The sequence below is a fragment of the Micropterus salmoides genome, unplaced genomic scaffold (assembly GCF_014851395.1).
Source record: "Micropterus salmoides isolate LMB-PRFRI ecotype aquatic unplaced genomic scaffold, ASM1485139v1 Ms_hic_scaffold_2097, whole genome shotgun sequence".
Lineage (NCBI taxonomy): Eukaryota > Metazoa > Chordata > Actinopteri > Centrarchiformes > Centrarchidae > Micropterus > Micropterus salmoides.
Window position 1 is genome coordinate 1 of NW_024041259.1, and position 27,926 is coordinate 27,926.

General features: G+C 38.3%; 1 protein-coding gene across 1 annotated transcript; it reads left to right on the forward strand.

Moving 5' to 3' along the window:
* The first annotated feature begins 295 nt into the window (after positions 1–295).
* On the forward strand, positions 296–27,874 carry LOC119915383 (laminin subunit alpha-2-like). Its single transcript, XM_038734903.1, has 22 exons — positions 296–336; positions 5,899–5,977; positions 6,066–6,197; positions 8,350–8,466; positions 8,709–8,872; positions 9,783–9,921; positions 11,322–11,424; positions 11,777–11,893; positions 14,041–14,223; positions 14,599–14,604; positions 15,312–15,466; positions 15,811–15,954; positions 18,482–18,615; positions 20,786–20,945; positions 21,041–21,165; positions 21,471–21,633; positions 23,199–23,343; positions 23,757–23,895; positions 24,325–24,336; positions 25,121–25,241; positions 26,740–26,895; positions 27,705–27,874. Exons 1-22 carry the CDS (start codon positions 332–334, stop codon positions 27,822–27,824), a joined length of 2,619 nt encoding a protein of 872 aa, XP_038590831.1. The 5' UTR covers positions 296–331; the 3' UTR covers positions 27,825–27,874.
* The last annotated feature ends 52 nt before the right edge of the window (positions 27,875–27,926 follow it).

A 27,926-nucleotide genomic window follows, 5' to 3' on the forward strand; every position in this document is an offset into this window, starting at 1 on the left:
TGTAGTTTTCAGTGTTGATGAATACTAATGAAGTTTCACTGATATTTCCCTGAGATACAGGGATTGAATCTGGAATAAAATGTTTCTTTCAGTGCTTGTATGAATGCAGCAACATGAACTGAATCTGCCCACCTTTAGCATCCTCAGCAGTCTTTCTGTGCGTCTGTGTGTCCAGACCTCCAGCTGAAGGCTGACGAGTTGAACCAGACTCTCTCGGGAGATGGAACTCCAGACAAAAGCCTGAAGGAGATGAAGGAGATCCAGGCTATGCTAGCCGAGATGAGAAAAGAAACGACAGCTGGGAGGGAAGAAAAGCATTGCTGAGGAGGAGATGGAGTATGGCCACACACACACACACACACCACACACAGTCATGTATCTTACTCCCACACACAAAAAAACACAGATTTTGAGAAAATGTAGCAAATAGACCAGTCACACCACACACATGATGAGCATGCACATACATGATGAGCAGAGCATAGGTGTAATTTTTTGATAAACGGAGTGTAAACATGCAAGAATAGTGTTGGAGACAGGAAGAAAGAAACATGTTTGCTGTTGAACTTTTTAGTTTTTTGTGTTTGTAGAGTTTTTGAATGTTTTTGTCTTAAGGGTTGTTTTTGTTTATCCCTTTTAAGTCTTGTTAGTTGATTTGACCAGAATCCCCATTCCCCTCATAGCTGTTTGCATGGAACCACACTTTTTTTCACTAACTTGTTTTGCTTTTTATATTTATTTCTGTGTTTTCACACATACCTGTATGCTAAAGCATTCACCTTGTGTGTCTTAGATTGCCTGCTGGGATTCAGTCCCACTTTTCCATGGTCTGGCTTGTTGTTCTGCAACACTAGAGTAGTCAGAAGTGGAATATGCATACAATTCACCTTAATAACTTTGTAAAAACACTTTTTGAAAACTCTTACATGCATACTATAGAAAATTGTAAACTCTATTATGAGTGCAACTTATTTACACTAGCAAAATTACAATTTCTTTCCTCCAGATCATGTTACTGTCATGTGTAAAAAAATTTCTCAGCATATTTCAATACATGTTACACGTTTTTAGATAATTTTAAGTATTTTTCCTAGTCTTTCATGCCACCGAAGGCTTCTGTTAGTTTTTTTTTAATGAAAATTAATCATTAGCGCCTGATACTTGAGTTGTGTAGTGCATTGATATAAACAACAGTCCGTGCAGAGTGAAGAATTGCTTAAAAAGTATGCACTGTGTTAGGTGTTACTCATACTGATTATGTAACTTTGACAAAAAAATGAATGCAGATTTGATGTTTACTAGAAGTCTTTAAGAGTCAATCAGAGTCTGATTGATTTTCATATCACACAGAAATGAATAGAGCTCAGTGGATGTCTGGAGTGTTAGAAAAAATATAACAACACAGGATTGTTTGCAAAATGGCTAGCAGTGATGTAGAGCATACATGATATGTAGTACAGTAAGGTTAAATAATGGAAACCCGCTGGTCCTTAAATTTCTTTCTTTGATTTATTGATTTCTTTCTTTGTTGAGTACATATCTTCAGTTGAGCAGACATCTGATCGCCACATATCCTAAAGCCATGAAGTTTTGCTGATGTTTTAACCAAGTGTTTCTCTCTCTCTCTCTCTCTCTCTCTCGCGCGCTCTCTCTCTCTCTCTCTCTCTCTCTCTCTCTCAAGGCATTTAATGGAATTAGTAATCTACTCTCTTCACTACCCCTCCCTGTCTGTCTCTTTCAGCAGTAAATGTTGACGAGGTCGATAAGTTAATTAAAAATACTGGATTGCCGAAGGGGTAGAAACAGAGAGAGCATACAAAGAATGTGAAGGAAAGTCGCAGTGGGAGAGGAGAACAACTGACAGATGGACAGAGAGTTGTAGTTGGAGAGAGTATGAGAAAAAGAGAGACAAAGAGAAATTGCTACTGCCACTGAATGACTTGTCTGTCAGTCTGTGGTTGATTATTTGACTAAAGCCTGAGGGGAGGTTTCAGCCAGAGCAGCAGAGAAAAACACAAGCATCAACAAATGTTAAAGAGATGCTTCAGCAAAATGAACAAAGCTGGCACCGTTATGAGTTTCATATTTTCCCATATTTATTTTCAGTATGTTGATGGTCTAAAAAGTTTGCGTACATGACTTTTCATTCATATACTGTATTTCATATATATATATATATATACTGTCTGTTAATAGGCAGTAGGGTAACACCCCTCCCATTTGTTTTTACTTAGTTATTTCTGTTTTCTTCATGCTAATCCCCACAGGGTTCATTAAAGTTTCATCAGACCCAATCATTACCTTGCATAGATCCCCAAAACTGTGTGAAATTGTCCTCTGAGTGATGTCAAGTGGAGGACACTAGATTCTTGTTGCCTTAATTAATGCTGAAGGTGAAAAATCAGAGTCATTAAGGGACGCTATGGTAAACATATGGTTATTAAACTGTTTTAAAATAGTTCCAAAGTGAGATTGCCTTCTAAAAAATGCCAAAGCAAAATGTAACGAGTAAATTTGGAATGAACTAAAGGCTGTATTGCAAACCTTGATGGTGGATCAAATAAAGCGAAGCATTCAAGATAGTTCAGCCAATCAACCTGAGTCAGGCACCACAACCACATGGCATGCTGTTTTCAGGGTAACATATATCTAGAGGACCATTTTCATAGTGGCAGTGTACCTAAAGGTTCAGTGTGTAATATGTAGGAGGTTCTATTGACAGAAATGCACTGTAACAGGTCCCCTTACATTGAAGTTGCCATGTTGCGCACCATGTTTCTACAGTAGCCCAAATGGACAAATAGCTCTACAAAGCCTGAATACACACAAGGTAGAAAAACAATAACAAGTAGTACAAATTTGGACAATATGAGGACCACACGTATGATTAAGGACAAGAGCCGACAGAGCGTGTTGGCCACTTTAGTTTCTCATTCTCACTTGGAAAGGGAGGGGGGAGCAGTGAGTGATGGTGTATTCATGTGGTGTCGGAATAATCAGAATCTTTTTTTCATCCTTAAATTTTAATTGCAAAACTGAAATAAAGTGTACATGGGACATAAAGAAGTGTACAGAACTTTGATTTTGATTATCACATATTGCGTATATACATATTTTGCCCACATGTAATCTGTAATATGGTTAGAATTGTTAGTTTGCTGTCCATGTAATAATTATAATACATTTTATTTCTATAGCGCTTTTCAGGGCACTCAGACACTTTACAGTAAAACCAGAAGTTATGTACATTTAAAACAGACTAAAAAACATAAATAGCAAAATATAAAATATATGAACAGTAGGTAAAAACATGTGGTGCGGAAATACATAAGAGCGAAAGGGCGACCATATCAATAAAAAACAGCAGCAGGTGCAATATAAAATTATTTGAGGTTAAAAGCTAATCTAAAAGGTGGGTCTTGATAAGTGATTTGAAAGAGTCCATGTCGCTGCTATCGGATGTGTATGGGTAAGGAGTTCCATAGGGAGGGGGCTGTGATGGTGAAAGCTCTGTTGCCCCAGGTACGGTGCTTGGTCCTTTTTTGTGGGGACAGGAGGTTAGTGTCAGAGGAGCGGAGGTTACGGGAGGGATTGTGGTGGTGGAGCAGGTCTGTGAGATTGGAAGGGGCCTTTTTATGGAGGGCTTTATGTGTGAGGAGGAGGATTTTGTATTGAATGCGTTGGGGAACGGGGAGCCTGTGAAGATTCTGGAGGACAAGGGTATTGTGGTCATGGGTGTGTGTGGGTGAGGAGGCGGGCAGCAGAGTTTTGGATATATTGAAGTTTATTTAGGGCTTTGGCAGGTGAACCATAAAGGATGCTATTGCAGCAGTCAATTCTGGATGGAATGAAGGCGTGGGTCAGGGTTTCGGCAGCAGAGAAGGTGTGGATGGGCGGAGACGGGCAATGTTTTTGAGGTGAAAGAAGGCAGTCCTGTTGACATGATGGATGCGGTGATCAAAAGTGAGGTTGTCAAAGATGACTCCAAGGTTGCGGATGTGTGGGGATCGATACAAGGTGGAGTTGTTGATGGAAAGGCTGAAGTTGTTGGTGTTTTTTGTGAGTGATTTGGGGCCGATGATGGTCATGTCAAATTTATTGTAATTGAGTTGTAAGAAGTTGGTTTGCATCCAGGTTTGTATGTTGGTGAGGTAGTTGGTCAGAGTTGCAGAGGTAACTGTGGTGATGGTTTGATGGAGATGTAGATCTGGATGTCATCGGCGTAGCAGTGGAAGTGGAGACCATATCTACGTATGATATTACCAAGTGGCAGGATGTAAATGATGAATAGGAGAGGACCAAGCATTGAACCTTGGGGGGGACACCTTCTGACAAAGGAGCAGTGGAGGTGCAGTTATTGATGTTGATTGACTGTTGTCTGTTGGTGAGGTAAGAGCGGAGTCAGGAGAGTGCGGTGCCAGTAATATTGTAGCGTGAACTAAATGTCTGCGTGTTGTTTATATGCTCTGATAATGCTAATCCAACAAACCTTTGTAGTAGCGTCCATGTTGATTCACATTCCGACTATAGAGCACATGAACACACACTGAAGTCGGAAGAAAGACATTCATAACTCGGGACCATCTGAGGAGCATGTGAATGCAACGTGAGCCACTGGTTGCAATTTGCAACTCTCACCACTAGATGCCACTAAAACGTACACACTGAACCTTTAAGGGGTGGGTTATGTTAGCAAAGAAGTAGTTTGTACAACATGTGGTCCGATCACATGGGAAGGCAGAAGTATTTATATGCTGTTGGACACACTCAATGGCGGCTTGAAAAGTCTGCCCTCATAGAAAGGTGCAAGTTGTTATGATCGTTGGAATGTAGGGGTAACAGCGCAGTGTTGCACTCAGATGTGCACAAAGTGGCAAAAATAGTGTGTAAAGAATAGAAAAAAGTTTACCAATTGCTGCATGAGATGGTTGTCAGTGTCAGAAAGTTACAGAAATTGTACGCAGCCTCTCCTATTCATATGTTGGAAATATGTGGGGGGGAGGGGCTGTTTGACCATGTAACACGCATTTCTGATGGCATATACTAGCCCCTTAAACCAGCAGAGCTCTGCTTATTCCTTTGCTGCATGCCTGCTGCCACACTACTTTCCCTTAGGTGGAAAATTATTATGCTCCTCACTCCTAGCTGTGCTTAGTCAGGTGTCTCCTTGTGGAAAGTGAGGGGGTCAGAGCCAAGATGCCAAATATGAACGCTGTTATATTCACATAACACATTCCATGTGAGTTGGCTGACTTGACTATAGTTAGGGTGATAACGGCAAAACAAAGCTGTGAATAATAGATGTAATGCCCCTTTAACAAAGCTTACCTCAGCTTTGGGTATTTGTTGCTTTAAACTGAATGCATACTGGATGTGATGAATAATGTATGCCTTTGAATATCTTCATCCGACACACTGATAAGGCCCATGTCTGCAGTGGTTAGGTTTTAGTTATCCTTTAGAGTCTCGCTCTCCACCAATTTTATCCGTTGCTGTTATTGATATAGCGTGCCATGCTACAGCATACATTAGCACATGTTGCTTCGCCCGCCCACCCAGTCACATGCAAACACACACACGTTAGTGAAATGATATTTGAAATGTTTTACACTGCCACTATTTAATCCAACTTAGCCTGAGGGGTCAATACAAGAAAATCGGAAATTTCATTCCAGCATTTCAATATTCAGTCATATGGAGTGATTATTGTCTTCGCACTTGCACGGGCTCTGTCATGCATCACAATAACTCTCCACTTCTCTCCTCTCCTCTGTGAATTGTCGCATTCACATATACTAACTTGTTCTATGGTTCCACTTTTGTAAGCCATGAATAACACTGTGTTAAATGACCAAAATTTAAATGTAAATATCCTAATGCATCCCTTCCTTCTTCCAGCCTAGCAGAGGAGTTGTTTCAGAAAGTGAAAAGGTTATTTGGCGACCCTCATCAGGCTACAGAAGACCTGAAAGCAGAGGTAATTCATTTCTAATCTTTACCCCTTTTGTCTTCAATGTCCCTAAAATAATGATTTTAACTTAATGTGCCCCCATCTGCTTCAATAGATAAAAGAGAAGCTCTCAGACCATGAGGAGAAGCTCCAGGAGGCCCAGGATCTACTCCAGGAGGCCCAGGAAAAGATGAGGCAGACTGGCTCACTGGCTGAACAAAACCAAGCTAACCTCACAGCCCTAGAGGTAGAGATACCACAAACTCTCCCATGCCTACGCAGACAAATAATTTTTATTCCCATGATTTGCTCAATCGTGTGTAGTGGACTTTTGTTAGACTTCTACTATGACAAAAAATTAATGGCAAATGAACACAATATTTCATTTATGGAAGTGAATATTTCAGTCTATTTAGACTTTCTTGTGCTAAAGAAAGACATGCAGCAAGTCCATGCCACCGAGGGTGAAGGGTTTTAAACAAATGCCACGTAGTAAGTAAAGTTATTGAGCATAGCCTGCTAGCTAATTCAAGCAGACAACTTAAGTCACGCTGCTACATTCACATGTGACATACTCGTACTCATACTTTTCTAACGCAACCTTTAGATTAGATTTTATTTGTCCTTTTCAGGAAATTTGTTTCCACCATCTATACCTACGTACATTACCTCACATATAAACAACATGAACATACTACATAACAACATACTGTACATTTTATACACAAATTGACACCCAAACCAGAAATACTTTTTACTTAGCAGAAAGAAGAATGTGTTGAGAGGATGACTAATGTTGTGTACTATTATGTGTGCTTTCCGTAAAATGGCTTTCTGTTGAGATCAGAGAGGTTGGGGGCATTATTTGTGATGCGTGTAAGTTTGTTCCTACAGGGAGCGTGTTGAAATAACAAATTGAACAGTAAAGAAGGATTTGCAGTAAATAGGTCTATCTTAGCTGACCCGGTCTATTTGTTCTACTCTTTCGGTCTGCTTAAACAGATGCTGCTACAATGCTTACATATATAGTCTTTCATCAGCCTTGCACATCAAACAAGCTGGTTGATTGATTCCTGCCAGGAAGCTCATTTGAAACTGACTGAACATGTAAAAGTTATACTTCCATAGGAGTATTAAAAAAAACAGTAAATGTGAACATCTCTGACAACTGCACGTCTGTTGACGTGCTGATGGACAAGCACGTTCCAAGTGTTTTCTTTGGGTGTGAAAAGGTAACACCAGACCTTAACTGTCTATACTCTTCTGTCTATATATGTTTTTATGTTAATATAATCCATGTGAGTAGGATGATTTATATGACATTAGTTTTGAAGTGAGTAACACCTGTTGAGTAATGGATTACTGTTTTGTAGGTATTGAGACTATAAAAAAGAGCATTTAAAATTTTGGGGTTGGTCTCCTGAAATGAAAAAGTCATAAAACTCCAAAAGAAAGGAAAGTCAGGAAGTTTATTATACGTGTCCTAGAGGAAGCATTCTGCTGTGATCACTCTATTTTTCTTTTTCTTTCTTTCTTTCTTTCTTTTTTTAATATCCATCTTTGTCACTCCCTGACCCTGCAGTCTTTCCCTCTATAAATAAAAACTTTATGCAGTGAAGGAAGTGGAATACGCACACAACACACTGGGGTTATACAGACGTTTTTAGAACTAGTCTGTACAGAAAATAATGATTTCCCTGAAAGATTGCTCTGTCATTATTATGGGAGACAAAGTTTCAATTTAGAATGGACTTCAGCGAACTGACCAAAACATCCACTTCTTTGCTACTGGTTTGCATCGGCATATCTATCCATTATGGATTAAAAACTTCACGAAATTATGTTTTGCAGTCATACTCATTTTGAGGCATTTTTTATACAAATAGAATGACAAAGACAGGCTTTGTCCATGAAATCCACCACATCATCACCAGGCGCTCATTGTGGTTGTATGTTCATTAAAACTGTAATGATTAATTAATTAGTTTGGAATCAGAAAACTGATCAGCAGCTATTTAGATTATTGATAAATCGTTTAATTTTTCATGAAAAAAGACCAAATCTTACCTAGTTTCTAGTTTCTTTAGTCTGAAGTGTTTTAATTTTCTGCTTTTCGTTGTCTTATGTAATATTGAATTGAAGATCTTTAGGTTTTGGATTGTTGGTCAGACAAAACAGGCAATTTGATGACATCATCTGGAGCACACTGTAGTGGAAAATATTGTATTATATTATTACTAATATGTGACATTTTATAGACCAAGTGATAAATCGAATTGTCGAGAGAACAATCATCATATTAATCTGTAATGAAAAGAATCATTAGTTCAACCCTCATGTTCATACTTTGGCGCATGAGAATGATGTTCAGCTATTTATCCTTGTTTGTTTTTTTCCAGAGGAAGCGCTCTGCAGTAAGCGGAGTGAAACAGGAAGCACAGGATGTCCTAGGCGAAGGAGAACATCTCCTGGATGAGGCAAACCAGCTATTTGTCAACATCAACAAGGAGATAGAGGTACTAAAGTCAACCTTCTGCCTGAGGTCAACTTTGTGTCTTTCAGTTACAGGAAAGAGGAGTCTGTAGGAGTAGAAGAATATCTCTCTGTGTTTTGACTTTGTCTCAAATAATTGTATTGGCATTTAATACATAAGTACTACCTGAAATAATTAGCAAGGATATTGCCATGGACATGTTAACATGGCAGCAGTAAATACTAACAATGCAATGTGAAAAGAGCTTCTGATTTCTGTCTGTAGGACTTGGAGGAGATGCAAAGAGATCTGGGCCCTCTTCATGACTCGCTGGATAATAAAGTCAGTCGCCTCACCGATGGTTTAAGTGATGGCCGTCTGGCTAATAAGGTGCACGATGCAGAGGAACACGCTAAGCAGTTGAATGAATCTGCTGCCATTTTGGATGGGTAAATATGAACACATTTGTACATGTTCACACCTAGGTAAAAACATGTAGGATCTAGATGGGGCTGAAACTAGCAGATGGATATGTTCTGATGACTGTTGGCTCTTGTAACTGTTTTTCTACTGCTATTTTTCTTATTGTCTAATTGACACAAAAATTACAACATGTATTTTTAACAAAATAACTGTTATAAGTTCCCTAGAAGCAACACTGCTTCACTCCGAAACATAGTGCATCAGGGAAGTACACTTACCTTCTCTTCGGACCATGACCAAACGACTCCCGTGAAACTGAAGCAAACAAATCCGCCCCTAGAGTGTAGTGCGTCTCCAAACGAACTAACCACACGCGCACCGGTGACTAATCATCTGGTCAACCACGTGCCAAACAAACTTTTCAATGAATTACTCAAACAAACTAAATAACCTACAACTTAACCCGATGGACGAGCCCCCATTTGTCATAATCTGGCTTTTGTACCGTGACAAATATGGGGACACACCATGTTGAAAGTATAACAAAATAATTTATTTTTACCAAATAATGAGCAATAAATCTAAATAGAACATAAAGTAAAGAATGTAGACCCTAATGTAACACCGGCTGCTCCACCAAATGACCCAGCAGACTAGCCCTGATTGACCCCAACTCTTAACAAACTTTATGAGGACAGAGTTAGTGCGCAGAGGTCCATTCAAACCAGCACTGGATTTTTGTAGAAGGCAGTTTGTTTACATGGCTTACGACTCAGGCAGGATGGCCACATAGCATAATTTTGCTATGTGGAGGTCAGGACTGGCTCTCTCAGGAGTGTTCTGCATATGGGTTTTCATTACTTAACAAAATGTGCATGTAACATATTAAAAGGGAAATAACATATTGACATCTGTTTCTCTCTTTTGTCCTTGCAGCATTTTGGCTGAAGCTAAAAATCTGTCCTTCAATGCAACAGCTGCCTTCAAGGCCTACAGCAATATTAAAACAAATGTCGATGCAGCGGAGAAAGAGGCAAAGGCAGCTAAACAGAGGGCAAGTGAGGCACTGGCTTTGGTAAATAGACACATATACCAATACACAGAAACACATATACACAACTATTGACTAAATTCAAATAGTAATTTCTTACCTCTGTTCAGAATAGCTGTTTCCTTCAGGGTTTAATGAAGACACATATTATGTGTAATTCACTATGAGAAAAACATCCTGTGCCCAATTAGTCTCCTTTTCCATGTTTTCCAGTAATTTCTCTAGTACAGAAGTGTCTAGAACAGCAAATATTCTCCACTGAACTATATTGTAGTTGTTGTTGTTGTTGTTGTTGTTGTTATTATTATTATTATTATGCTATATGTGATCAAGTACAAACAAGTACAAGCATTCTAGCTATTCAGATTATGAAAGTGTATTTTATGCACAAGAGGGGTGGGGGTGTGTGTGTGAGAGAGTGAGTGAGTGATCGGGCTTGTGTGTGTGTGTGTGTGTGTGTGTGTGTGAGATCGGGCTTGTGTGTGTGTGTGTGTGTGTGTGTGTGTATGTGTGAGATCGGGCTTGTGTGTGTGTGTGTGTGTGAGATCGGGCTTGTGTGTGTTTGTGTGTGTCTTGCATGCAGTAACACTAATGTAAGCTTGGGCTCCCCATTAGTCATGGCTGAGAGATCAAAGCACTTCTCTGTCCCTCTTCTTCCTTCTCTTTTCCCCTCTCCTCCTTTCATTATCATGACCACACACACCTGAAATCTCCTTTTTCCTTCCTCTTTCCTCCTTTTATTTCTTAATTTATTCATTTTTTTTCTTTTTCAACTCTTTTTTCCCTGTTCTTGTCCTTGTTTCACACTTTTTCACATTCCTTTTTAGTGCACTCTCCATTTTCACATTCCTTTTTAGTGCACTCTCCATTCGTTTACTTTTGTCTTGGATACATTACTCGTCTTTGATTTTCTTTTACGCTTTATTCCATCATAGTTTCTTTTCCTCTCTATTCTTTTTATTTTTTTGTCCTGTGTGCCAATTCATTTATTTGCAGTTTTATTCTTTCAACATTTTCTTTTCTACTCATCCCCCTTGTTTGTTTTTTCCACCTATGTGTCTTTTCTTTATTTATTTCTTTTTTTTCTTTTCCTTTGCCAAGAAATAGGTAAATGGCAGAAGAAGAAATGGTTAAAGAGATAGGGAAAAGAAGCAGAGAGGGGCTGAAGGTGGAGAATGAATATGAGGAGGTGTTAAGTCTGCTGAATACCTTTTTTTCAGAATATCATTTAGCAATGCAAAGTAGTGGCGCTTTGATCTTACAGAAGTTAGTATGCAGATTACTGCACCTTTTTATGTGTCACAAAACATATTTCATGTGTGGGATCTAAATTATTCTGGAAGCATTTTAGTGAAGGAATGCTAAGTCACAGCTTTTGCATTGTCGCTCTGTGTGTGTGTGTGTGTGTGTGTGTGTGTGTGTAGGCTTTAGGTCCTGAGTTCCCAGTAAAGGAAGCAGCTCAAGGTGCCCTTCAGAAGAGTCACAAACTGCTAAACCAAGCCAAACAACTTCAAAATGATGTGAAAGGTAACCATGAGTATGTGTGTGGATGTACAATATATTGCAAACAGAAAAACTATATATTGTATAAAATGAACAGTATAATGATATAGGTAGACTACTAATTGTTGTACAAGGAGCTGTGGTCTATAAATGGATTATAGTAATGATATAAATATGTATTACATACAAGTGTTGAGTTTTATTCATTTGAAATACTTTATCTGCTTTTAATGTCACTCTCTGTCTGCCTCTCTTTGACTTACTTTCGCTCACTCTTCCCCATTTGGGAGGTGAGGAAAGTATTTTTATTAGTAGGTAGCCTTGGCTTCAAATCAAACCGTCATCATCATCGTGTGTGTGTGTGTGTGTGTAATAGAGAATGCAGATAGTGTGGCCGGACTGAAGAGCAGAGTTAAAGCTGCCAGAGACAAAACCAAAGACCTGCTGAAAGCTGTCAACGGAACCATGGCAACGCTCAACGCTATCCCCAATGGTATGATTTCACAAATACACAGTCTAGGTGCATGTGCGTGGGAGAGAGATAAAGGGAGAGTGGATCAATATCATTGTGCTGATAGAGGTCAGTTGCTCTGGTAAACTCAACTTGACACATGTCAGTACTCCCAGAAACACACACAGCCCCATAGAAGTGCAATGCAGTGATAGCGAAGTTCTTGAACCACAGTGATACACACGGTTGAGTTTGGATCAACACACAGAAAACCGTTAAATTTAGCTACTGCAGATTAGAAATGGATAACCTACAGGCTTGACACAAAATGTTAAATTCAAATCTAAGTGAATAAGTTTAAAATAACACAGTAATGTTAACAGCAGTATTCAGATTACTGGAAAGATTAAATGATTGTTAATAGTGAAATAATTATGTAGCGCATACCTGTGTGATGCAATGTCAGATCTGAATGATTTAGAATTAAAGTCTGGCTATACTACTGTGTTTGTGCATTACTGATCAATTCCACCATAAATGTTTTTATAAAAATAAGTTTAATCATATCCATCATTTTGACTGGAAATATATATCATTAGCAGCACAATGCATTAAGAACGCACAAAAGCATCTATTGGTCTATGCTATGCTGCAGCTAACGGTGATTTTAGCTTCTACAGATTATTTCATAGATTCATTGAGGCAACGTTTAAGAAGTACTTCTGCTTGATGGCGGCGCTCCCCCTCAACCCAAACTCACGGCCCAACCAGGCGGAGAACAACAAACACAAGTGTATATATTTACAGCTGAGGACTGCGGCTTACTTTTGCTAGCCTTCAACTCATCAATCAATCATGCTTTCAATTAAATGCTAATGTTGCTGTTACTGTTACCTTGTCTGTGGTCCGCTCCGTGGACTTGATGATAGACCGGGTGGTTTCAGATCAGATGCCGTCGTGCTGTTGCTGTAACATTAGACAACATAAGTTTTGTTTTACGGTGGACAGACTGTAACATTATGCTGTTGTGCTGTTGCTGCAACATTAGACGACGTAATTTTCGTTTTACGTTGGACAGGCTGTAACATTATGCCGTTGTACTGTTGCTGCAACATTAGACGACGTAAGTTTCGTTTTACGGTGGACGGACTGTAACATTATTTGTTGTACTGTTGCTGTAACGTTAGGCGACGTAAGTTTTGTTTTACGTTGGACAGACTGTAACATTAGTTGTGCTGTTGCTGTAACGTTAGGCGACGTAAGTTTTGTTTTACGGTTGACAGACTGTAACATTAGTTGTGCTGTTGCTGTAACGTTAGGCGACGTAAGTTTTGTTTTACGGTTGACAGACTGTAACATTAGTTGTACTGTTGCTGTAACGTTAGGCGACGTAAGTTTTGTTTTACGGTTGACAGACTGTAACATTAGTTGTGCTGTTGCTGTAACGTTAGGCGACGTAAGTTTTGTTTTACGGTGGACAGACTGTAACATTAGTTGTGCTGTTGCTGTAACGTTAGGCGACGTAAGTTTCGTTTTACGGTGGACAGACTGTAACATTAGTTGTACTGTTGCTGTAACGTTAGGCAACGTAAGTTTTGTTTTACGGTGGACAGACTGTAACATTATGTTGTTGTGCTGTTGCTGTAACATTAGGCGACGTAAGTTTCGTTTTACGTTGGACGGACTGTAACATTATGTTGTTGTGCTGTTGCTATAACGTTAGACAACATACATTTCGTTTTACGGTGGACAGACTGTAACATTACACCGTTATGCTGTTGCTGTAACGTTCGGCAACATAAATTTCATTTTACGGTAGACGGACTGTAACATTACAGTCGTTGTTTTCATTTAGCTTGAAATAATCCCATGCTTTGGACACTTTATTCTTCGTACCTCGCTATTTTCTCTCTTTTCCTCCACTTTGCAAACAGCGCAATAATCACGTCGTGTTCACACAGCGTAAGCGCAATGTGCGACAGTAATAAATGTCCGTGCGAAACAGTGTGCTATATAGTTATATAGATTAAACAAAGCGTCAATGCAAAGAATTTGCGTCAAAGTTTTTTAGTAATCAAATTAATCGATGAATAATTTCAGCCCTAATGCTATGATTAACAAATGTAATTTGACTGATTAATGTATGGCTATGTAATATTTGTGTGTCTGTTTTTTAAATTCTTTGACAGACACAGCAGCCAAGCTAGCAGCCACAAAGGCTGTAGCATCAGATGCTAACGCCACAGCCATAGACGTCCTGGAGCGCCTCGGGGATTTGAACCTGCGACTCCATGGCCTACAGACAAACTACAGCGAACTGGAGGACACTGTCAGTGCAGCCAATCAGATGATCCAGGACCCAGAGAAAAACAGTAAAGTTTACTAGTGGCTAGTTAGATAGTTACATAGTCTAGTAACAGTAGTTATCTGTAAAAGCAGCAGGAAAATCTTTTATTTTGGATATTCTAGTTAAAACGTTTTTGGCTCTTATAGCATTGGATAATTAAACTGAAGTCACTGAGAACTGTTACTGCAGAATGGTTGACTATTGAACTGCTTCTGACGCAATAGGTTTGTTTATTTCCTATTTTTCCTTTACTTACTTAATTTTGTGACTTACCTCCTAAACATCATAGTTTCATCAACAAAGTAATAACAAAACATTGAAACTCATAACACATAAATTGGTAAATTCAACCAAAACCTGATGTTTTTCTCCCTGTCTGTCTTTTTTTCAATTCCCACAGCCATCAGTATGTATATTTCACTTACCTTAATATTAGCACTTATGATTGCAAGTGGTGCACCAATGCAGTGTTATAATTACCAAGAGATGATAAGAGTAATGTTGCCTCCCTGCCAGTGCACATTTCTAAAAATTTGTAGGCTTTGCTTGTCTAAACCATTTGCTAGTTTAAATTACCATGTAAACACTGAATCACCAACAGCATTGTGTCAATGTGTTGTTTTGGGCTTAATCAAGTATCAGCAATGTTAAAATTATCTGATTTCAACAACAGTATTGGAGCACCACACATTAGTTTTATGTCCATCATCTTTAATCGCTTTACAGCAAACAGTAGTTGCTTCTGATAATGCCTCCGTTCCATTCTGCTCTGCTCGAGCATGAGAGCTCTGCACATGGCAAAGCATGGAACTATTCTCTTTCTTTCTGTCTGTTTCTTTTTCTTTCTATAAATAGTGTAGAAAATGTTCACTTTGAATGCTGAGCTACGCTAATTGTTTGGCTCTCTCTTGCTTATCCATCTTGCTCTTGCTCCATATTTCTCCTCCTTCTCTGAGTAATATTGGTGATTTCCACAGCTGCCATTATTTGTCTTCCTTTCCTCTCTCTTCACATCCTAGCTCTCCACGCTCCCTCAGCTATAATTTACTGTAAAGTGTATATAACTTCTGTACTGTTCTTTATCACTACTGTACTTTATCTCTGTCTTTTCAGTCCACGCTGCAGGAGCTAAAGTGAAGGATTTAGAGGATGAAGCTGACAGGCTGTTGGAGAAGCTGCAGCCAATCAAAAAGCTGCAGGACAATTTGAGGCGAAACATATCACACATCAAGGAACTGATCAACCAAGCCAGGAAGCAAGCTAACTCAGTAAGTTGTACAACCTGATCATTTTTAAGGAGAGTTTAATTGTAGGACGACATAATCATGGTCTCGGCAACAGTTTTACAATAATTTATATATAATAATTTGTTATTAAATTTGAATGCTCATAAATAACTGTTACCTTTTGTATTACATTGTATTATGAAGTTAATGTCTTGTGCTGTTTTTATTTAATTTTTTTTTTTTATTTATGATGTACCCACAGATGCTAGTTATTTCTTTGTAAAATATTCTTCTTTTCTTTCAGAATGTAATTTACGAAAGCTATAATACAAAATCCTTCACATGGACACTTTCCTCATTTATCTTCTTTTTCTTCCTCTTTCCAGATCAAAGTATCAGTGTCATCAGGTGGTGACTGTCTTCGTAGTTACCGCCCCGATATCAGGAAAGGGAGGTACAACACCATCGTCCTTCATGTTAAAACCACCATACCTGATAACCTGCTCTTCTATCTGGGATCAGCTAAATATGTAAGTATGCTAGCACACATTAGCACAAATGGACAAATTTTTTACTATATAGACTGGGGCTGTGACTCAGGAGTTAGAGCGGGTTGCCCGTTAATCAGAAGGTCGGTGGGTTCAATCCCCGGCTCCTCCAGACTGCGTGTCGAAGTGTCCTTTGGCAAGATACTGAACCCTGAATCCGCCAGTATGCCTGTATGAATGTGTGTGAATGTTAGTGAAGTGTAGTGTAAAAGCGCTCTAAGTGGTCGAAAAAGATTAGAAAGGCTCTATACAAATACAGAGCATTTGACTGTTACAAGAGGTATATCGCTGTCACAATTACAGTAGTAGAAACACCTTGTCCTTTCAAATACATGCTCATTCACATGGATCTTTTCTGGAGGCGTATCTTAACTACCCAACTACAACCAGAGCTGCAATATGACTAGAAGTTTAACCCTAACCATAAACCACAACATTTTTAAAATGTTCTCACTTGGCAGGTGCATTTCAGGAGTTGGTCCTAACCAAAATAGACAACCCCATTACCAAGGGAGATGTCTTAACTGGGATATATCGTGTGTAGATACCTAAAGGTATCATTGTTCCATTTGTTTTTCTCATCAACATTTTCCTCATCATGCATTTGCATGATAATAATGTATTGACTGAACGGCAGTCTGTTTGAGTAACTAATATGTCTTTGGGAACTTCAACAGTTTTGAGTGTTTGAGTGACTAATATGTCTTTATGGCTTTGTTGAAAAGTGGTCAGACTTTGTCTATAAATGGCTCTGGTATTGCTGACCACATAGAAAATCCATTTGATGGTTTCACAATTTTTAATTGTTTCATATTAAAGCATTAATCATATTTAATACAAAGTTGAGGTGCTATATAATGTGCTGTATTTATTATACTTGAAAATGACTGAAAATGCACCCACACCACATACACACTCCTAGTGTGATATGTCTAAATATGAGAATAATTAATAGTTTTTGACACATACTCACTAACACACCTATAAACATAGTGCACTGTTGTTTTAAGGTACCACTGATAATCCCTAAATTTACATATGTGTGGCTACGTGTGTGTGTGTGTGTGAGTGTGTCTTAAGGAGCAGCAGCAATTAACAACAACTTTATGTTGCTATCTGCTTTAACCTGATTTCCCCTGAGAAATCTTTCCTTCATTTGACTGGGAAATCTCAAAAGTGCGTGTGTGTGTGTCTGTCTCACTAATATTGTCTAATAGAGAATAATTCAGTATGAATAGTAATGCTCTGTGTGTGTGTGTGTGTGTGTGTGTGTGTGTGTCCGTGCATGTGCGCACCTCTAACATTTCACTAATAGTGTGTAATGCTAGTTGAATAATAACGAGGCTGCCCTGTGATCTGTGCTAATGAATAATTGCCATTACCCTGGAGAGACTAGAAAGATAAGTGTGTGTGTACGTATGTGTCATTTGTGTCTTCAAATGTGACTCCCTAATAATCTCTAATTGTGCATAATACTATATGAATCATAATGCTGTGTGTGTGTGTGTGTGTGTGTGTGTGTGTGTGTGTGTGTACTTTAGAGACAGCATCCAGATGAGAGCATATGCTCAAAATTCTCTTATTAATTTTTTTGGCTCATACATAAGTAATAAGGCCATTAATCAAAATACAGCAAGATCCTGTGAAAATCCACTTATAGAGACAGATGGAGAAAACTTCAGCCTTTGTACCCTTAGAATAGACCAGAGCTGGGTGTGAAGTTGCTCCGCTCTTCACTCATTCACTATTCCCTGCATGATAAATACTCTATAAGGTTCTCTGTAGTAAGTAATAAATTGAGATTTGGACACTTGTTATTCATCATCATTTCACATCACTGCCAACAGTGTTGCATCTGAGTTCTGTCATCTCAGCAGCAAGGTCAAGGCTTTTGCATTTTACAATTTGCAACAAATAGTAGTGTAAAGGATATGGACGCTACTTTTGCATTGCAGAATTCTTCCTGATATTAAATAATTTGACTTAAGGTGACTGTTTCCCCTTCATTCTTTGGACATTTACATGGCATGACATTTACAATTTATGGTCAGAGGTGTACCTGACGACCTCTGGGTGAGACTTGTGAGGTCTGATAATAAGCCTTCTGATCTCTCCTGTATGAAACCAAAACTTGACCTATTTTACCTGCTGTCTGATTACAGTGCAGTCATTCACAGTCATACATGTTAATGTCAGACTGAAAAGCCTGAAGACAACTAAATTAAACCATGGTCCATTTTGAGAACCCCAACTTTATGGCAGTGCATAGCTTGGAGTATCCATTTCATACATGAACACAAACATGAAACGCTTTCTCATTCCATCTTCTCTATCTATCCTTCTGTCTCCTTCCTTTCTCTCTTTGGTTCCTTGACTATATTGACATGATGATTCATCAAGTAATATAGTGCTCAATGTCCATCCATCGTCTATACCCATGTCCAAATATCAGATTTTCAAAAATAGTTTATGTTCAGTATATTCAGCATGTGTCTTCTGTGTGTCTCAGGTTGATTTCCTGGCCTTGGAGATGCGTAAGGGGAAGGTAAATTTCCTTTGGGATGTAGGTTCAGGTGTTGGGAGGGTTGAATATCCCCATCACACCATCCATGATGGGAACTGGCACAGAATAGAGGCGTCTCGGTAAGACGTTTGCACACACATACATGCACATGCTTTTTTGTTTCTTTTATACTTGTGTTTGCTACAATGCAAGTATAATGTACATATAATATATGTAGTCACATCATTTCAACGTTGAAAAACAGAATGTTGAGTAGCATCATGATGATGCACAGCTCATGCACTTAAATCCCATTCAGGCAAACATACAGATATACACTCACCTAAAGGATTATTAGGAACACCTGTTCAATTTCTCATTAATGCAATTATCTAATCAACCAATCACATGGCAGTTGCTTCAATGCATTTAGGGGTGTGGTCCTGGTCAAGACAATCTCCTGAACTCCAAACTGAATGTCAGAATGGGAAAAAAGGTGATTTAAGCAATTTTGAGCGTGGCATGGTTGTTGGTGCCAGACGGGCCGGTCTGAGTATTTCACAATCTGCTCAGTTACTGGGATTTTCACGCACAACCATTTCTAGGGTTTACAAAGAATGGTGTGAAAAGGGAAAAACATCCAGTATGCGGCAGTCCTGTGGGCGAAAATGCCTTGTTGATGCTAGAGGTCAGAGGAGAATGGGCCGACTGATTCAAGCTGATAGAAGAGCAACTTTGACTGAAATAACGGTGTGGGGGATGTTTTCTTGGCACACTTTAGGCCCCTTAGTGCCAATTGGGCATCGTTTAAATGCCACGGCCTACCTGAGCATTGTTTCTGACCATGTCCATCCCTTTATGGCCACCATGTACCCGTCCTCTGATGGCTACTTCCAGCAGGATAATGCACCATGTCACAAAGCTCGAATCATTTCAAATTGGTTTCTTGAACATGACACTGAGTTCACTGTACTAAAATGGCCCCCACAGTCACCAGATCTCAACCCAATAGAGCATCTTTGGGATGTGGTGTAACGGGAGCTTCGTGCCCTGGATGTGCATCCCACAAATCTCCATCAACTGCAAGATGCGATTCAGCAGCTTGTTGAATCAATGCCACGTAGAATTAAGGCAGTTCTGAAGGCGAAAGGGGGTCAAACACAGTATTAGTATGGTGTTCCTAATAATCCTTTAGGTAAGTGTATATGCATATACAAACATGCACATGCAGAGAAATTAACCTATAATGTTAGTAGTGAGTGGCCTCACAAGGAGATCCATTGTAGAGCAAATGGATATATTCACTTGCTTACTTGCATACTGTATCTCCAGGTTCCACTCCATGATAAACATCAGCAACTTATTAGTAAGATGCACACACACACACAGTATTTATGATTATATTATTTATTAGTGAAAACTAAACTCCGTGATTCATTTTTTTAAATTGCGTTGAAATATGTCCAGACTTGAAACATTTATTAATTTTAATACTTTTTAATGATTATTTTGATCATTTTAAGCAGCTCTCTTTGCTTTTGACTTTCTATTACTTAAACATACATTATTTTGAGCTTGAGATGGAAACAAACACTGAGAGAAAGTGCTATATTGTCTCAGCATCAATAATTGATATACATTTTAGATACATTTTTATTACATTTTATAAATGTGAAAAAAGAAACTACATTTTAAATAGCCCTCACCATAACCTTATCTAACCAACAGTAACCAACAATAACTGCAAAAATAAACCAACCAGGACATCATTTAATTCATGCTACAGTGGAAAATATGTTGTTTCACTTGGGAAATCAAGAGTTTGCGGCCTTGGCAGCCTGTGGCACATCATACAGGGTAATCTAGAAGATCCAGTTTTTCTTAGTGAAAGCTGAAGTGGTGCTGTATACAGACCGTCCAACACAAGACTCATTCATGCCAAGCAGATGTCCCACCGGCACCACCTCTTACCCTCTGAGAGATTTCCCAAATGTGCTTTCCAATTGGATCCCACAGACTATAAGTCTTAAAAATGTTCCTCTACCTGACACAGAAGTGCTGTTCTTGCTTTGAAAACAAACTCCAAGGTGGGAGATTCATTTCACTGAACAGCTCTGAGGCTCCAATGCTACAAACTGGTTTCACTACGTGTTTCTATCATCTATCATTCATCTGTAGCACCAAGAGTTTGTAAAAACTGATTTCAAGTGGAATCCAACATCTTCAGTCATTGAAAATGTCTTCCAGGAGACACAGAATGGCAAACAAAATAACATCAAACTCGTTCTCTCTTCTTCTCTCTGTCTCCAGTAATGGATTGAACGGCACCATATCAGTATATCCTCTGGAAGGCACTATGGCTGGTATGATGCCGACCCCAGCCAGTGCCAACTCGCCCACTGCCTACACCATCTTGGACGTCGACCAAAACGCCTACCTGTTTGTAGGAGGAATACTCGGCACTGTCAAGGTATCTGTCTGTCTCTTTGTCTGTGTATCACAACTTCAGAACCTGTCTGTCTTCATGTCTTTTTTTCTCAAACTTCACCTCCTTCCATCTTTTAGAAAGCAGATGCAGTAAGAACAACAACATTCACAGGCTGCATGGGGGAAACCTTCTTGGATGGTAAACCTATTGGACTGTGGAACTACAGAGAGAGACAGGGAGACTGTAAAGGATGTGTTGTCAGGTATACAACCACAAGGGTTTTTTTTTCTTTCCTGTTATTATTATGCATCTCCTATATAAAATGGATGTCAAACCATACATTTGTTTACAAAGTTTACCTAACCTGCTGTTGTGTTATAAAATACAACTTTTAAGATGGAAAAAAATTCCTTGCGGATCTTGTGGTTCATTTAATATTCAAGATAATGATATTTGCTACTTTGCAGTTTATTTTTGTGACATTTCAAACTCTGTTGACAGATGAATAGAAGACAAAGCAACAGTAATATGTACTTTGTATTGACTTTTTTTTTTTTTTTTTTTAAGCCCTCAGCGTTCCGATGGTGAGGGTACAGTTCAGCTGGACGGTGAAGGCTACGCCGCAGTGGGACGACCCACCAGGTGGAATCCCAATGTTTCCACTATAACCTTTAAGTTCCGCACGTTCTCCTCCGAAGCCCTGCTCTTGTATTTGGCTACTGAAGATATGGTATGTATACCATACAAGTGAAGGGTGTGAAACCCAAATGCTTATAATCTATGTAAAGATCAGGACTTACAGCCAGAACTTTACTTTAACTTGTAAAATAAATATTTTACATTGTAAGTAATCGGGTACCATCCTTACTCAGACTGCCGTGGAATCAATAATAATATGAATAATGTAAGTTTACTAAGTCACAAAAAGTACAACAAACAATAATCAAGACTTGCAGTATGGTATTGTATGGAGTGTAAAGTGGTGATAACACATCATCTGAGGTATACTATTTATTATACATACATTTATACTACAGGGCGGTGCGGTGCAGTGGTTAGCACTGTCGCCTCACTGCAAAAAGGTCGTGGGTTCAAACCCTGGTTGCCCGGCCTTTGTGTGTGGAGTTTGCATGTTCTTCCCGTGTCTGCGTGGGTTCACACATTTATACTACATGTTTGCTCCATCTCTTTTTGTCAACTGTGAAACCATTGGGGACTATGGAAGTAAAGACCCTTGGTTAGGTACACTCAGCATTAGCTTTTTAAAATATTGAAACAGATGTCATCACAACTTTACTTTTTACCAGCAGCACCCACACAACCCACACCTAATTTAAACAAGTTTACTGAGCAGTATTACAATAACTTCAGTAAAACAGAACCAGGGGAACATGTTGCTTTCAGGAGGAGGCTAGAAGGAGCACATAGTGGCATTGGAAATCTGCATGTTTCCACTGCAGAGGCTCTTTCTACAACATGGAGGAGAAACTTGTTTTAATTAATGTGTATTAGTGTAATTTAAGATTAGATAAAAAGTTCTATTTTAGTCTAATAGTTTACTGTTTGTATTTTAATATACATTATTTAATTTAGCTATATGTAGGCTATTTTCATTTTATGTAATAGTATACTATACAGCCCACCACTAGTATAATATTAACTCCAATTGGACAAAACCGCAGTTTCATGTTTGTGAGTTGTTTTCATTTACATTGGTCTCTTAATATGTTAATGATCCTATCTCATTAATGATCAGAACCATTCATTCAGGAGGAGTTCAACATTTGAAATTTTACTGTAGCACGTCAAACCGTTTTTATGTCCCGCTGCATCCAGGCTGTGATTGGCCATTTGAGGAAAAGTGAAATTGAAATGGTAGGTTGTAGTTACTTGCACATTGTGCTCGTAAATAATTTTTCCGGTTTGCCCTATCGATTTTTAAGGGCATATGCAAACAAAATGGTCGCACCGTAGAGCCCTGCCCAGCATACTGAATGTTGGTATCTAACTGCATAAAATCAAATCACCTTTTATGAGCAGTGTCCAGAATGCACTGTTGTGATGTGAAATCCAGTTTGAATTCTGATTGCTGATATCGTATTTTAACCACAGTTTAGAAACATCTTCAACCTGTTGGGTAATAAAAACTATCATCTCCCAGGATAAACTCATAATTCAATTAAAATAATAATATATTTTTAAGTGTATATTATTTTGAGCTATTGTTGCAAAATACTGTTATTGGATTTCAAATGTCAGTACCTCACAACGCTTTCTCCCTGTTTCTCTCTGTAGAAGGACTTCATGTCCCTGGAGCTGTCAGAAGGCAAGGTGAAGGTGAACTTTGATCTTGGGTCAGGAGTTGGCAATGCCAGATCAGCTAACCGCCACAATGATGGACGTTGGAAATCCCTCACCATGTCCCGCAACAAGAAACAAGGTACACACAACAACTGTTTACATTAGCACAATATTACACTAAAGTAGACACTACACTTTAGTTGACAAGACTGGACAAATAGTATAAATGAGATTTGATAAAATGAACTAAGCAATACCAAATTAGACTAAATCATTTTATGTTATATTAGTCTACATTACACTGAACTAAACATATATAAATATGTATTTATTTAACCCTGTTTAAAAAGGTCGTCTCATCAAGAAAAATATCTCTTTTTCAGATCAGACCTATGCACATAAACAACAGTATAAGCACAGACAAAAAAAACACACAGAACAAAACACAATTTATATGCACAGTAAACATTTGTTGTGGCATGTGAAAGGCTTTACTATGTTATCTATCTACCTGTTCTGTTGTTATTTATGCCTCTTTAACTGTTTTCAAAGCCACACTGACCGTAGTGGACATTGACAGCGGTGCTGAGGAGATGATAGTGGCCACATCTCAGGGTTCAGCTACTGGTCTGAACCTCAAGGAAACCCAGAAGATCTATTTTGGAGGGCTCCCTACTATTGGAAACTACAGGTATACATGCACACACAGTTCTAACACATTCATGTACACATTTAGACACTCACATATACTGTACATGTATTTATTGTTAAGCATGCCATAATATGTAATGTGTGTTTCGTATAGGGCTATTTTTTTGCTTTCAATATGAAGGCAGGATCTTTAATTTGTAAGAGATAATGATAATGAAAAGATAATGAAGATTAATGAAGTCTTTCTAATTCATATGTAATGATGTTTTAACGCACTTTTTCTAATGTAAAATGTCTTTTGAGACAATTTATAAAATTATAAGCCTGTTCACATCTTCTAGTCTCTCATTAAACCCTCCATGTGCCAGATGTTTGAGTAGGAAAAACTTGACTAGGTTAGATGAGGCATTAGTTGAAATTGTGTTTATGAAGTGTGCTAACGCTTTAATATCATGTTTTGTCTTAACAGCATGACACCAAGGTAAATAAATCTCATAATCAGACATATAGTAAATTGTCTCGTATATTGCCTTCTGCATGAGGCTAGCGATGCTGATGATGCTGTGTAGCCCACAGTGAATATGTATGTTTGTTTGTATCTTGGCTGGCCCCTGAAGCCTCCTGCTCCTCCACATGGCAGCTGGAAATCACTTTCACTGCCATTTTATTAATCTGAATTTGACGTTTGTCTGTTCAGCAACATTTAGGTGAAATTTCTCACATTTATGACTCAGCCTTACAGGCATCATTGCCATAATCATATTCAAGTTGTATTTTAGATGCCGATCTAAGTGTCTCTACCAATTATGTGTAGCACAGCAAGCAACCTTTTTTGCTGAGCTGCAAAAACAAAGCCCTAATTCACTGAAAACAATTTCCAAAGGTGCATTACACTGTTAATAACCTGTTCAGTGTGATCATAGCCCAAGTTTATCTGAGGGTGGAGAGGTTTTTTTCTCCTTTCCTGTTGAATAATAATGCAACCTGGACAATGCCCAACAGTACATCAAAATCAATTATGCTTAAAAACTTCTAAACTAAAAACTGATACATATTATAAATCCCAATTAGTTAATATGGACAAACGGCATATTCACATTATTCTTTGTTGTTGACGTCCAGACTTCACTCTGCTGCTGGATAAATTATGCAATAGCTTCACTGCTGCAGTAATTCAACTTTTTAAAATTAATTCACTGCTGAGAGACATGACATTCCATGAAGTTTACGTACTCTTTACTAAACCTGTTGTAATTTCTTTATAGGCCAGAGGTCAATCTGAAGCGGTATGCTGGCTGTCTTCGGGATATTGAAGTTTCCAGGACTCCATTTAATCTCCTCAGCAGTTCAGATTATACTGGGGTCACTAAGGGATGTAATGTAGAGGTAAGAGTGTCCGCTTAGTTGTAGGTTTATATCGCTACTGCATATTTAAACTTTTAAAACATATATTACAGAGTTATGACTGTCTGCTTGCATTGATATACTTACTGGAGATAAGCTATAAAATGTATTTAATGTTTCTCACTAGGTCACATTTAATGGAATGAGTACATCATGTAACATATGTAAAGTCAACCATCTGGACCACAGCAGCATACAGATACGTTAAAACATCGCTGTTGTATAGCTTAAAAGGGTGACATTATTTTCCCATGTTTTTGTGTCTATGTGACTAACTGGGACAATTAGACACTTTTTAAAATTGGTTCAGTACTGCGCGAGCAGTCGGCAGCAGCAAGAAATGGCTGCAACATAATCCTTGTGGGCAATTGTTCAATACTTGCTGCACAGACACAAAAAACATGTGAAAATAAGGTCTAGGTCAGAAAAAACAGAAGTTACCCTTCAATATTGTCCAACTATAGTATTACATAATGCTATTTAAGAAATTTACCATTTGTATATGTGTGTTAATATCACTGATTGTATATAAAAGGTTAATATGTGTCAAAATGTCACTGAATAAAAGGTGAATGAATATGTACATGGAAAATTAATATACAACATTAATATTAATTTTGATAAAGTTTAAGATATTTATAACCTGAATGACCTCGTTTTTTTTTTCTGGTTCACCCATTCTTGACCCTGCCTCTTGTACTTTTCCTATTTCTTTCACTCCCATTTGCCATTCACTCGGTTTCTTTTATACATTTTATTCAGGAAATTAAAGGTGGCTGGCTGTAGATATAAAAATTCAGAACAGAAAGTAAAGATAGTGTGAAGGTCAGAAATGTAGCTGTCTTGTGTCTTTTCCATTTTCCATGTATACACACAAACTATTCATTATTAATTAATACAGTATATACACACTCCCTTAATCACACGTTTTATTTTACATTTTATATATTTTTTCTGTCATTTGTGTTTCCTCTAAGTTACACAAACATACATACACTTGCATTGTATCTATATTGGAGTTTCCAAATACATACTGTACGTGAGAGGCATTCACCATGATTTCTATACACTAGTGCCATTCATTCATGCAAACAAGTGTATAAAGACTGTATGACAGGTCCAGGGTTGAGTGTGTGTGGACTGTAGAGTGAAGGTCTTTTCTCTTTATTCAACCACCACACTGCTTTGCTACAAAGATTTTCAGTATGTGTGTGAAAGTATTTCTACTTTGCAGCCACAGTCAAACAGAAGTGGATGGCACATTTGAGTTTTTGTAGAACAAGCATGCCTTTTAATACTTGTAAGAATTAATCCTTGGCTTGACTAAAACCACAGAGGGAGCCTGGTCACATAACTTTGATCAACCATTATTTTGCTTTTCAAACCTGACTGATTTGTAAAATGTAGGACTAAACAATGAATCTATTCGATGTAAACTAATATACAGGTAAACTGGAACTATCTCATTTCTGTCTCACAGAACTTGTACACTGTCAGTTTCTCTAAACCGGGATACATGGAGTTGGGTGGCCAGTCGCTGGCGGTCAACACAGAGATCAGCCTGTCATTCAGCACTCTGGCAGACACAGGGACCATATTGCTGGCAGTGGGCGGACCTTCACTAAATAGCCAGCAGGTTCGGTTTCATTTATTTTGTTAATTTAAGCTGTGACTCGCTTTCCCATGTTGGTGGTTGGTGGTGCTTTATTTTACAGGCCTGTGATTTCCTAATAATTTACAAATAATTCTAGGATTTCCTGGCAAGAACTATGTGATTTGGTACTGATTATAGGGAAAATATGGATTTTCTTGAAAGAAAAGAAAGCTCAATTTAAAACCAAATAAATTCATTCAGTATTAATTTATTATTAGATTTTGTATGCTTTTTACATGTTCAGCCTATCTGCATCTGAATAAAATTTAAACTGATTCATTGTAAGTATACAAAATTAACTCTAATTTCGGGCCATATTGTTCCATATTGGTACCAAATTACATAATTCTTTCCAGGAAACATCGTTATTAAAAACAAATATACAGACATTGTGGACCCCTATAACAAGGAATTACCAAATTAATGTAGCTTGACTTGAGGGTGTACACTGTTGTCCTACAATGTAATGAACAAAGGAAATAAAGGAGCTACACAGCTGCAAAAAATTTTAAGGAAGACAACTCCATGAAGATCTTGGAACAAAAAGAACTAAGTATAAAATCTTTAGGAAAACCATTTTCGTTTGCTTTGTGAGAAGTAATTAACCGCTGTATTCCAAAGTCGCAGTTTGATTGACATCCTTTTTTATGATTTCTTGTTCGTAGTCCTTATTATATACTATTATTATGTGGTACTCACATGTTTTCTTATGCTCCTTCACTTGCTGTATGTAAAATGTGTAATGTTAACAGCATTATTTCCCCATTTTTCTGAAAATCTTTCCACCACAGGCCTGGAACACAAACCTCTTAAACTCCAAGCGGAGACGCAGGCAGTCTGGAGAGGTGCGTTCAACACATGGACACACTCTTACACACCCAAATGCTGCGCCCCTTTCCCTAAGTGAATGACGTTTTCATAAGTGCAAATTAATGAGATTTGCATTTATTGGCAACTGGGATAATTGGATTGTCTTTTATCCAAGACACACACACACACACACACACACACAC

What these genes read in the sequence shown, in the direction of transcription:
- LOC119915383 (XM_038734903.1), top strand. An exon ending in TCTGCTGCCATTTTGGATGG is followed by an intron (nt 8,873 to 9,782) that starts GTAAATATGAAC and finishes TTGTCCTTGCAG; the next exon opens with CATTTTGGCTGAAGCTAAAA. An exon ending in CTTCACTAAATAGCCAGCAG is followed by an intron (nt 26,896 to 27,704) that starts GTTCGGTTTCAT and finishes TTTCCACCACAG; the next exon opens with GCCTGGAACACAAACCTCTT.